General features: G+C 46.0%; 2 protein-coding genes across 5 annotated transcripts in view; one reads left to right on the forward strand and one right to left on the reverse strand.

Moving 5' to 3' along the window:
- MAPRE2 (microtubule associated protein RP/EB family member 2) overlaps positions 1-4,065 on the forward strand; it is an 88,309-nt gene extending 84,244 nt beyond the window's left edge. For all 4 annotated transcript variants that reach the window (XM_052703697.1, XM_052703695.1, XM_052703696.1 and 1 more), the window contains one exon: positions 1,980-4,065. In XM_052703697.1, the coding sequence (XP_052559657.1) occupies positions 1,980-2,051 (72 nt within the window). In that variant the 3' untranslated portion in view covers positions 2,052-4,065. The remainder of the gene's footprint in view (positions 1-1,979) is intronic.
- A 2,146-nt stretch (positions 4,066-6,211) lies between these two features.
- The window catches only part of LOC128090916 (ethanolaminephosphotransferase 1-like), a 47,670-nt gene continuing 40,906 nt past the window's right edge, over positions 6,212-12,975 (reverse strand). Inside the window, exons 8-10 of the mRNA XM_052703693.1 lie at positions 12,780-12,960; positions 9,314-9,496; positions 6,212-8,341 (exon numbers count right to left, since the gene is read on the reverse strand). Of these exons, the coding sequence (XP_052559653.1) occupies positions 8,276-8,341; positions 9,314-9,496; positions 12,780-12,960 (430 nt within the window). The 3' untranslated portion in view covers positions 6,212-8,275. The remainder of the gene's footprint in view (positions 8,342-9,313; positions 9,497-12,779; positions 12,961-12,975) is intronic.

The following is a 12,975-nucleotide window of genomic DNA, read 5'->3' on the forward strand; positions in this document are numbered from 1 at the left end:
TGTAATAAGGGTGTTGTTCCCCCCAGAGGGCCGTAAGACACTAAAGTGCAATTGTACTGATCAACATCTACCATCTAACATATCTAGCATCTGTTGGACATCTACCTCAAAATAGCACCTGAGTGGTAGAAAGCTCGCTTCCGATTGAAATGTGTCTGTTTCTGCATGTAGTAAACAGGTGAATATTTCAATTTTTTTCTGCATTTCTATCAGCAAATGTTGGAGACCTTATTCACCTGTTCTTTTAAAAACAGACATATTTTGCTGCCAGAAGGGAAGTACTTTCTTGTTGCATAAGCTACTTTGAACTGTTCTGGGAAGATTCACACGGGGCCTCTCTTTCCTTTCAGTTTTGGCCTCAGTTTGTAGACCTTAACAATATCAATCTCTTACAATCTGTTGTCCAAACCTCTTGCTTCTAATGAGAAGCGCCGGGCAAGTTCTGCAGAGGTATCGTGTTGGCTGTGGTGCATTTTGAATGGCAGCTCAGGGTTCTGGAACAGCACTGTCCTTAGAAACTGTCTTCAGCTGAGCTCTGCCAGTGCAAGACAGGGAGTAGATGTGTCAGATCTGCTCAGTGAACGGCGCTGTGGAAAGATGAAAATCCACCCGGGAGAAGCATTAGGGGAGTGCAGAGGCAGTGCTGTAAGCAGCAGCCTGCCTTTCTGAGTGCTGGAACATCTAGGTCAACTCAAGATAACAGGTCTGGCTGTAAATTGGAATTTGTGTAAAACCTGCATCCTCAGCAGTGGAGATTCAGCATTGCTCTTAGTCTCTCAGATCAGGGATTGAGCGGCACAGCTCTAGAAGATAGTAGGTATAATAGTCATTTGCAAGAGGGAGCTGTTGGTCAAACATCGCCTGCCTATAGCAGTAGCTTCTGGAAGTCAATGAATGCTGGACTGAGATTTCTTTCAAAGAAAATGCATTGAGAATAAGCAAATCTTTGGCTATATTTTCTGCATAATATTAAAAATTATGTTTTCAGTAGCCTTTGGACTCTGGTCTGTACTGACATAGACATATCGCTTTGGGAAAGTGATGTTTGATCTAGAAAATGAGGCTGGATTTAATTTATAAAGCAAACGATAGCAGAAGTGTCTTGTCTGTTTTTGTGATAAGAGCCTGGAGTGAAGATTGTGTGAGAACTGTAGCAGGCAGGTTCAGAAATCCTTGGGGAGACAAAAAGGGAGGACACTGGGAAGCTATGATACATGGAGCCCCTCGTGACCCACTTATTTATGGTGTTGCCTTGCTGGAGCAGATAACACCATAGTGCTGAGAACTGACGTTTTTCTGGGGATCTCTCAGTGCTGCACGCACGCTGGTTAAAAACAAAGTAAATGCATTTTATTGTAATATCATGAGACGCTGTATTTCTGAGGCAACAGTTCTGTCTGTCTTTATGTCGATGTGCAGCACCTTAAGTGCTAGAGAAACAATGAAAGTCAAGAAAACAAGCCAACATGGACTTACCTGATTACTCCGTCAACTTTTTTTTTCAACTCCACTTGAGTTTTGTGCCACTACTCACACTCCATAGGCTGCAGCAACAGATTTCAGCAAACAGAAGGTATTTAAGACCAATTAAATAGAAAATAGTGCAAAAGAGCTATGGAAAGTTTCATTTGTTCCATGGCTCAGCTTTATGTTACCTGGGAGTTAGCATTTATGTCAGCTTTGTGTCTTAATTTAATTTAATGTTAATATATCAAGCGTGTCATTTGCTTTTATGCAATTGTACAGATACAGCCTTGTGAAAGGACAAATAGAAAAGCTGGGTGCAGGCGGGGAGATGAGATGGAACCAGTTCAAGGGTATTGAAGCAAACTGGGGGCAACCTTACAATTGTCAGCTACTGCTGTCTGCTCATTGGAAGGAAAATTAAAAGTTGAGCTTGAGGCTAGTTGAACTCAGAGGGGATGAGATGATGACATGCTTCTGCTGAAGGATGTTTTGGGGTGTTTTTCTGCCCACAGGAGAGCCACACAGAGGAGCATGAAGGCGAAGAGCAGGTCCACGAACAGCCCCAGCAGCAGGAGGAGTACTGATTCACGCAGCATCTCTGACAATTTTCATTTTGTGTGAGAACTTTCTTCTGGAGAATGGAACATGTGTGGCCTCAAACTTGAAATCAGTTCACTCCCAGTCTGCCATTAACATTTATGTACCATAGTGAGTGCCAGCCAACCACTGCATTCTGTACCCATACTTTGCCAAGATGCGTTTGCAGAAGTCTTCTTTCAGTGTATCCTCCCGAGAGGCTGTAGGGCTACATCACCTACTGTACATCACTGCAACTTTACCACTTGGCTGCTTGAGATTTGTTCTGCTCTTTAAGAAAATATATATATTTATTTTTTTTTCTTTTTGTCTTAAGTATGATACACTTGTAACTTGTTCTAACATATTTATATTGGCATTTTGTGTGGCAAGAAGTACCGTACCACTAGCTGTGTCTCTCACTTTTGTGGTGCTTTGGCATTTTCTTGTACGTCTGCCCTGAGGCATAAATTTGGTCAAACAATTGGAATAAAGGGATACAGTGGAAGTCATGTTCAAGCCATAACGATGAGATGTGTTGTGGAGGAAAATGCTCGTGTTGCTCACGTTTGTTCCTTTCCTGCCTTTACCAAATGGGAGGCAAGGCATCTGTTTCACTAGGAGAGACTTAAAACCTTGTGTTAGAAAGCTGCATGGTATGTTTTTTGGCTTAATTCTGGAGGACAGACATCCACTTAAGTTCTTCAAAACCCTCCCAGTTTCTTGACTAGTCAATAGACATTTCCTAGCTTTTCTTCCTTCCTGATGAACTCTGTCCCAGCCTGCAGCTGCAGCTCCGCCTCCACAGGGCACAGTGCTGATGGAGGTGCAGAAATCTCCTTGACACAAGTGTAGCTGCAGGACACCATCTCTGCCATCACACTTGGCTCCGCACCCTCAGAAGAGGACAAAGTAGGGCAACTGTTTCCTTCTGCTCTGCTGCCCCGACACAAGCATGGATGAGGAAACCAACCACAGAACCAGCCCTGAAAACCTCCCAGCCCCCTAGAAGTGGTGATGAGCACCTTGTGGGTGCCGAGGCTGCTTCTGAAGCACGAAGAGGAGTCAAGGAGTCCTCCTTGAGGTGGTGTGCCCATCCAACTGGCCAGGGGCACCGCACTTGGCTGAGTCCTCCAGTGAAGCCAGCATGCTGCACAAATGCATCAAACCTGGAGGTGCCTGTGGTGAGAGTGCTCCCTTCCAGAACGGTCTCTGCTACCCTGTTCTAAAGGATGGTATTTTATCAACAGAAATATCTTGAAGTGTACAAAGCATTCCTTGTTTTTATTGTGGAACTGTGCATTCTGGTTGCTCTGAGTATTTTATGCTTGGTATTCTTGGCCTCTCAATTTTCTGAATTCCAAATTTTCCTCTAGTTAAGCAGGTACTTGGGAGTCCCAGCTCAGTCTGCAGTCATTGAAAAGTTCAAAAGCCCATAGAACAGCAGAATCACCTTAGGTCTAAAGCTAACCTAACCTCAAGCTCAGGTTCCCAGCTGATGCTTCCACAGAAAGGGTTTTAATGAATCAGCCCCCCAACACACACACACACACACACACACACACACACACACACACACACTCGCATGCGGCTTTCTATTCCCAAGAAATCTTTTGCAGCTAAGTGGCTCTGAGTGAAATGTGACAACGCTGCTGTTGTGCTGCGCCGCAGGCAATATATAGAATACTGCTAGACATTAGAACAGGTATTTCAGTTCCCTTGATCACTCCCCCTGCCCCGCAGGAGAGTTTTGGACCATCCGGATTGAGGGTTTCCTGGCTGTGCCTCCAGCACCAGCCCGGTGACACCAAAAGTGCTGCAACCAACAACAGGGCAGTGCTTCCCTTCCTGATTTTGATTGGGTACAAGTAAGATCTGGTGTATAAAAATGCATATTTTCCAAAGGAATTATTTCCGGGAATCACCACAGATGGGGGAATTGTCATTTTCATTGTATTTGTGTTTATTAGAACATATGTACTTATTACAATTGTCATTGTAATAAACAGTAGTTCTTCATAACGCTGTTGAACTGAGGAGCGGTTGTCCTTTAACCCGGAGGGGATTTTGGATGGGGGGCACACAGTTTGGGACCAGGCATCAATTTGGTTTTGCCAGCCCTGGTCTCTGATGGCCACTGGTGGTTCATCCTGCTAGCGGTAGAGCAGGGGCACGGGGAGCGCTCCAAGACTTCCTTCTGAAGGTACCCAACCCAAGGCAGTTGGGGGCTGAGCTCCTGGCGTCTCACATCCAGGCTGCTGACTTCTCTCTCTTTGGGGCACATATAGAGAACAACGGCGACAGCAAGCCGAGGTTTGTGTCAGGCGGGTTCCATCTCTGCTTTTTTGGGCCTGAGGAGCACGGGGCTCCCACTGCCGTGACTGGGGAAGTGAGGGAGGCAGGCAGCCGTGGCAGGGCTGTGCCTGCTTGGCGCTGGAAGCCACTGTGCTGAGTGGAGAGCCGTGCTCTGAGCAGGAGAGAGTCTTCCTCCTGCCACGCCGTGAGTAACCCATCAATCTGTTATGGTTTTAATAGGCGTCTGTAATGACCTTTACTAAATAGCACACCGTAAAGCTTCGGTTATATATTAAATGTAAACTGAAAGGAATGTAAACATATGTATTGTTAATTATAAATAGATAAGTAATGGCATAATAGATTTAAAAAGTCTTATTCAGATGTATCGGGCGTTTCACATTATCCACAAACTGTCGCATGGTAGAGTAGATTTTTGTCTGAATATGTGAATAACTTGACTTGCGTTTATCTTTTTACATATTTAATAAAAAAAATATATGTTAAAATCTGTCCAGTTCTAGAGGCTAAAATAATCCTTTTCTCTTTTTCAAAACATTTACTTGCTTCATGACTGACTGCACATGGGGGCAGGAGGGAAAAGAGCTGCTTTAAAAAATTAACTTCACTTATTCTGTGTGTGCAAATAGTATCTATGCATGCACATACATGTGTATACCTATGTACATGTAAAACAGCGCTCTTTTTTATGCCAGATTTCCAACTTTTGCGTATTTAATCTCATGTAACATTACTTTGTTTTAATGCAGCAAAAGCAAAACTTGAGGGATGCAAGAGTGGGGTACTGGTGAGGCTGCACCATGAGAACTGTGTTCAGTTTTGGGCCTCTCACTACAAGAAAGACATCGAGGCCCTGGAGTGTGTCCAGAGAAGGGCAGCGAAGCTGTGATGGATCTGGAGCACAAGTCTGATGGGAGGGAGCTGGGATTGTGCAGTCTGTAGAAGAGGAGGCTCAGGGGAGACCTTACTGATCTCTGCAATGACCTTAAAGGAGAGGTGGGGGTAACTAGTGATAGGATGAGAGGTGATGGCCTTAAGTTGTGCTAGAGGACGTTCTGGTTGGATATCTGGAGGAATTTATTCTCAGAGCAGTGAGGCAGTGGTTCAGGCTCCCCAGGGAGGTGGTGCAGTCACCATCCCTGGAGGTGTTCATGAACCACGTGGATGTGGCACTGAGGGACGTGGTTAGTGGGCATGGTGGGGGTGGGCTGGTGGTTAATCCAGGTGGTCTTAGAGGATTTGTCCAGCCTCCATGATTCTGTGGAAGGCAATAATTCTGTACAGCAAAGGCACTGAAGCACCCCGTGCACGTCAAGTATTCAGGGACGAATCTGCTGCACCATACCTAAAAGACGCCTTGTTAAGGTTGCAAGACCACTTGTGAAGAAGAGGGGAAAACTTTATTGCAGTTCTCAGGACTGAGCTTTGGCAGCGCATGCAGTGGTGCTGCAGTGGGTTCTGCTGACTTGCAGGGGTGTGAGCTGGGGGCGCACATCTCTGTGCAGTGGGTTGAAGCCACCTGGGTGTGTGCCACCACCATAGGGTCAGACTGAGCCCTCCAGATACAACCAGGCTGGGGCTGATCCTCTGCCCAGCCCCACTTTGGGAGGATTCTGGCAGAGGGGAGCTCGGCACTCCAGCCTGTGGAGCAGAGCCAGTGAAATCACCTTTCATAGCCCACTGGGGATATGTGTGTCTTTGGGCCGGTTCCAATGTGCAACAGCACAAAAAGGAGGTAATGTGTTTTCCAGTTCAAATAGCTGAAAACTTTTAGACGATTGCATTGTTCTTCAACTAGACTCTGGTCATCCTCATGCCATTACCTGACATGGCAGAAATAAATCTGGGACCATACTGCTGTATGAACAGAGCATTTTTATTCTCCTTGTACTGGTTACCATCTCTGACGGTTAACAATTCAATATGTACACTGTGCATTGCATTATCTCTGCTTATACTTCACATAGACTGTAGTGACAAATTACTTTAAAAAGGAAAAAAGCGCTCAATTTCCTTTTAAATTGATGTTATATTTCAGAATGAGACAAGTGCAGGCAGCTGTGACAGTTCAAGTTTTATAATTTCATCAATGTAATATTTCAAAATACTCCAGTGCATTGAATTGTGTCAATTCTGTGACCATTATTTCCAGTTATTTTACAATTTAAGTGCAAGATAGAAGGAAAATGAAAACCTGTCCACAGAGTTCTCTAGTCCTATCACTTTCAGCCCAGGCATAATTTTGGGTTCTGTATTCACGTTCTTTTCTTGTCAGGTCTTCCTCCAGACATTTCTGATGGATGTGTTAAAAATATTGAAATAGGTGAGACTTATACAATGATGAATCTCAAATCTGAATCAATGAGATCGCTGGGTGCACACCTGCCTCAGGCTCGTAGTTCCCTTTCAAACAAAGCATGCAGGGGACTGTTAGCAGCATCCTTCATTAAGCAGCCATCAGCTTGGCTCTGAGAGACCTCGGGCACCTGGGGAGCAGTTCTGTGGAGCCTCATGCTCCCAGGGCAGGAATGGGTCAGCCTGTAGCAGGGAGGGAGGCTGGAAGCTGCTGCTCCTCACTTGCTGATGATCAGCCTCCCCCCCTGCTTTGTGAAGGGGGAAAGGCAACCGCAGGCTCGTCCCCAGTGCGCAGCTTATGATGAATCTAATGTTCAGCGACTCGCTAACTTCTGCCCTGCTTCTGGTGGCTGAGAGTTCCCTGTTGGACACACATGCTGTTCAGTCACCCGTGTCTGTGCAAGAGATGTAATAAAGTGCTCCCCTTGGGGCAAGCAGGCAGGTAGTTTGGTTAGAGCTGCAAGGCCACAGGGCCCTTTGGTGAGGGCAAAGAAATGGAACTCAGATTCCTGCACCTTCCTCCAAGGCACACAGAAAACCCCTGCGGATTATGGATGAAGTGTGCAGTTTACATCTGCATGCAAATGGTGATGCTGAAAAGCAAAAAAACTCTTCTTAATTCTTGCCTTGTTTGTTGTTCTTTCCATCATGTAAAACCACAAGAATTCGGATCAAGAACAGAAGCAAATAATCACTTGCTTAGCATTTTGCACCGAGAGATGGGGCTTAAAAATGCTTGGAACATGGCTCATTTTTCATTGCTTGTTTTGAATGCTGCATGCTGAGTCGGCCTATCAGCAAGCACCCGTCAGGCAGTGAAATATGAGCATCTTTGCTGACTACATTTATCCTCAGCTGGTTACTTCTGTAGGGCACGCCGCTTGCTGCTACTGCAGTACCAAGAGCGCACTGGTTTCTGCATAGAACAGAAGCATAAAGGCAAGTTCCTTGGGTATGGAGCCATGTTTTTGACAGATGCGGGTCAGCTGAGGCTCACCCTAATGCTGGAGAGGAGGAAGATATGGTGTGCCCATACCTTTCTGATCTCATTCTCTTCACGCATTCAGATAAGGTGAAGAAAAGCCTGGGTGTACATAAGCCCTTCAGGAGGCTGCATGGAAGAAATGAGTTGTGAGGAAACAGATATGGGAACGGCAGCAGGCACAGATGTCTGAGTGGGAAGGATGCACTGGGTGGGTCTGCACTGTGGGGTCCCACTGGTGGACAGAGCAGGCAGAGTTACAAAACATGGTGGGTCCTACATGACCCAGCATGGCAGTACCCAGGGCTTGGGGCACAGGAGCAAGGAGGAGGAAGACCAGTGCTTCACAGTAGAGACGTGGCATTAGTGAAGAGAGTAAATACTGGCAGCAGAACAACCTGGTAAACGCCTCTGCAGGCCAGGAATTTTCCTTTAAGATGAAGCATTGTTGTCAAGGAGTTCGAGTATCTGGGCTATTCTGTTCTTTGGTTGCTCTAATCAGATCCATTCCACTACTGATCACATCAAAAAGCTGGAAATCTTATGTGAAGTGTCACAGTCCAATCACAGTGCAGGTGTTCACTCTTGGACACGTTTCTTCAGGGAAAAGATGTAAATGTTGAAGTGTTCGCTCAGCTGCCTGCCCTAAAGACAAACCAAAGATCAGCTCAGCACGTGCTCTGCAGTTCAGCACCTCTCCTCTCATGGTCACAGTGGGAAGCACTCAACCCTGGTGTTTCTGGAGCCCTGCGGGTGCTTGGGGACCCTCAGGTGTTTGAGCAAGAGGGCTGTGGGAAGTTAAATTGCTACAGATCAGATTCCCAGCTGGCATACATCATGGCAGAGCTGGACCCGACCATTCAGTAGTGGATTTTGACCAGGTAACCACATTCTGCTCCTCACAGAGTATCCCACATTGGTGCTTGGATAAAGTCTGCTACAGTGACAGTATCTGCTGGTAACAGGGCCTCTTTCATAGGCAGGAGGAAAAATCCTGGTGTCCCAACAGCATGTCTTAAATAAAAGAATGCTGAGCAAATCCCTTTTAAATTAGGTCTTTGCCATGTAAGATGTCTTATCTGGATGTGGATGTGAAGCCCCATTAAGACACTTTCCTAAGGATTATTTGACAATGCTATTTAGGAAAAAAAAGGGCATTAACTGAGAAAAAATGAATTACAGCAGTAATTCAGATGCCAATAAATGACAAAATTGATATCTAGCAGACACAGAAATGTGCTGGGAAGACTGAATTAACTGGAAAACCATTTGGGTCTCCAGCTTAAGAGGTGCTAATAGAAGGCTGTGAAAAAATGAGAAATTCGAGCAGCTGTTTTGCTTGTGGATTCAAAGCAAAGTTGACCGCCTTACTGTAAGAATGTGACACATCTTACCTCCCCCTTTACCTTCCTGCTTTTTTCACTCAAGTAACGTCAGGAGGAGAAAGAGAGAAGATGAGAGGGCATCCACGCCCCATTGATGAGCTACATGCAACACGTGAGGAAGCCATAGCTTAACGCTTGGACTCCAGGACAGCACCCCACCCAGACAACACACAAACCCCCCTCCAGAAGCCCCTCACCCACGCAGAGCGCACAGCTCCCCCCGGCCCCTTACCACACAGATGCCGTAGTGCACGTGTGCGGCCGTGAGCAGCGCTGTGAATGCACCCAGCACGGCTTCCTCTGCCTGACCCAGCAGCCCTGAGATGGCTGCGTAGACCACCAGTGCCAAGGGAAACAGGAACCAGTGCAGCAGCTCCGGCTGTGTGCTGCTCATCTGGCAGATGATGACTTTGCACTGTGGGAAGAAAGGCAGATGGGTGAGAAGTGCTGGGGCAGCCGGCTCGCTCCTAACAGCCTTCATCCATTTTTTCTTCAGGTTGCTTTCGATGGGGAAAAATAGGCTAGACCTCAAAATGGAGCCTGTTTCTGCAATGGAAACTGCTATCGACGGCCTTTGTGCCTTGTTGTCTGTGGTTCTTTAAGGACTTTATTACAGGTAATTGAAAATATACACTTCTTTCAAGGAGGCAATGTTTTGACATGCTACACTTTATGAGCTGAAGCCTGCTTTCGCAAAAGGGGAGTTTGTTTGACACTGTGCTTTCACACAGCCTCATAAAGTCGTAATCCCAAATCAAATTGCCACCACTTAATCACTGGGAGAGCACAGTGGTATTCTAATCACATGGCACATGGCACGGAGAGATGTATTCTGGTTTGCCGTGTGTAAGGGAGAGGAAGTAATAGGCCTCTTCTGAATGCTGTTTTTCTGTTCTAGCACTCCTTCCTGTACCACATCAACCCCCTGAGCAGCATCGCTTCCCTGTCTCAGTTATGGCAGTGGGCTCTCTCTGGGATGGAGCTGGGGCCGTAGGAAAGGGATCCCACCCAGAATGGCAGAAAAAATGGATACATTCAGCTGAAAGCAGTTAGCTTCATTTTACTGAGACCTTGAACGGTCATGAGATCAAGATCACATTTATACAGTTAAATACTCAAGTGTTTTATCTGTTTGAGCCTCCTTAGGATTTTTTGTCTCATGTACAACATTCCCTTTTGAATTTTAGGAAAGTTTTATCCATTTAAGCTTCATTCAGAATTTGAATATCATTAAAAACAGATGTTATGCATCCTGAAAACACTGAAAAAAATAAAAAACCTTTCCCTGTGCAGTGCTTGAAATCCCATAAGAGCAGCAGTAGCAGTCTGAATGAAATCTAACGATAGGGAAAAAATAATGGCATGAAGAATGTCCAAAAATGAAAACCTTTCAATAATGCAATGTGTGTCTGCACGTACTGTAAACTTATTTGCTTACAGTGAATTATCAGTATGGATGATGAATGTTTCAAGTAGCACCAATTCTACAAGCCTTTTAGGAACCGCTCCAGACGTTGCTAAAGCAATCTCTCCAATTCATGGATATAGGCTATAGTTCCTGACTGAATAATTGCACCTGTCCCAAGGTTGGATTTCACACTGTTTTAAATCATTATTACACCTTGTTAAGTACATTACTCAATCCTTCATAAAGATTTACAGTGAGTATTTGGAGCAGTGCAAGCTGAGTGCCAAGCAGGGTTGCAGAACTTCTCTCACCTCTCTGCCAGGCCAGTAGGTTTCCTTTCCAGGCCCTTCTGCCTCTGTTTAGCCAAAAATGCAGGGAATGCCCCATCTCTCAGGATGGGCTGGATGCCTTTCACCTGCCGTCTTGGGGGAGGCCATCACACAGGCATGTGCAGAGCAGACAAGGACAAGTCGGCCTGTCAGGCTGGAGGAAGATGCACATTGCCATGACAACCGTCCCTGCTGCAGGGAGCGAGGGGCCGGGGGAGGTGAGAGGAACCGGGGGCCCAGCTTTCGCTTTTAAATGTTAAAGATTACAACTAATACACATACATTTTTTATGCCCGCTTTTTAAATGTTATACATTTCAACTAACATGCATACATTTTTAATTCCTCTCGTACCGCAGCAGATGCCTTGGTTCAAGGAAAACAAGGCCTCGCATTCAGCGCGCTGCACTCAGTGCCTTGTAAACTGCAGTCTATGGTGAAGCTACTGCTTCCAACCCTTGTGATTCTGTGATTCTGTGACTTCTATGGGACTGATTCCTTACTATGGAGTTGTCTGTGACCTTCAGGAATGCACATTTGTAAAAGGCATTTATCAAGGAGCACAGTTAAGATTTTTTCCCATGCCTTGATACAGTTCCTAAAAGAGTGCTGCTTTCCTTTTGAAAATTCCTGTATTCTCAAAGCTCTCTCTCCCAACACAAGGCACTTTGAGACTTCCACTTTTTAAATGGAATGCAGTGTTGCTCAGACATGCTATTGCAGATTGCCTTCCTAACAAGTCAACCAGTGCAATGCTTTAGGATATTTTAGTGCTAGCTAGAGAAATAGCTTTCTCTAGGCTACTGCTCTCCAGGAAGGAAGAGAAGCATGAGGCTTCAGCCCTGTGTTTCCTGCCATGGCCCCACTACTGACTGCGCCTGCCTGCCCACGCTATTACTTTGCTATGGTTTATCACAGAATCACACAATGGCCAGGATTGGAAGGGACCTCAAGGATCATGAATCTCCAACCCCCCCGCCACAGGCAGGGACACCAACTTCCCCGTGTAACCAGGCTGCCCAGGGCCCCATCCAACGTGGCCTTGAACACCTCCAGGAACAGGGCATCCACAACCTCTCTGGGCAGCCTGTTCCAGCACCTCACCACTCTCTCTGTAAAGGACTTTCTGATATCCAACCTAAATCTCCCCTTCCTCAACTTAAAACATTTCCCCTTGTCCTGCAGTTATCAACCCTTTCAAAGAGTTGATTCCCCTCCTGACTGTGGGCTCCCTTTAGGTACTGAAAGGCTGCAGTGAGGTCACCCCGCAGCCTTCTCTTCTCCCAGAAGAGCCCAGCTCCCTCAGCCTGTCTCCATAGTGGAGTTGCTCACGGTTTATGTTGCCTCACAGTCACTAAAAGGGGGAAACTGGAAACAGTGTTGATGTGGCTTGAGGAAGGAAGTCCTTGGGTGCAGAGCCATCCCTGTGCTCCTGCATCACTTCGTGTCTTTCCCTAAAAGCTGCTGTCTGCAGCACGGCCTTATTCTGAGCAGTGACGAGGAGATGCAGGACCATCTGACCTGTGTGTGGCACACGCTAACAGGCAGAACAGCGGGGAAAGGCTACAGACAACCCCTACTCTTGCTGGTAAATCTGAGCCTGCATTCAGCTTTACTGTACTTTGATTCTGGATGTGCCAGTGCATAGCTGCTACGTTTCTGGAACTAAAGCCTCTCTGGGTTGTTCATAAAACCCTGAGGCGAAGGGCAGGGGAAGAGCCTTCATCAAAATGTTCTTCTGCGGTGAAATAAATGCTGCAGCACTGTGAGCTCCCCAGCCCAGCCAACTGCTGGGATGTGTTTTTGTAAGAAGGAGCGTAGCACAGAGGAAGAGGAGTAGTGTGGGCGATTCTGCTGAATTTTAACTACAGTTTCTGCTCCTTCTGTTTATCCACATAAAAATAGAAGTCTTGCTGACACAAATCTGTCTCTAAATAATACCATCACCACAAACATACTTACAATAACATTTGAGAAAGCAACCCCAACCATCCATAAAAACAATCTTGGCTGCTTTGCTAATATGTTGCCTGGAGATAAAACCACCCAGACTGTAAGAAGCATGAAGAGCAACAGAGGTGACACAAGAGGTAGGAGTCCTTCATACAAAGAATCATTCTTCAGTGTTTTCCTTAAATGTGCTCTGCAAATAAATACA

The sequence above is a fragment of the Tympanuchus pallidicinctus genome, unplaced genomic scaffold (genome assembly GCF_026119805.1).
Source record: "Tympanuchus pallidicinctus isolate F22 unplaced genomic scaffold, pur_lepc_1.0 scaffold5, whole genome shotgun sequence".
NCBI lineage: Eukaryota > Metazoa > Chordata > Aves > Galliformes > Phasianidae > Tympanuchus > Tympanuchus pallidicinctus.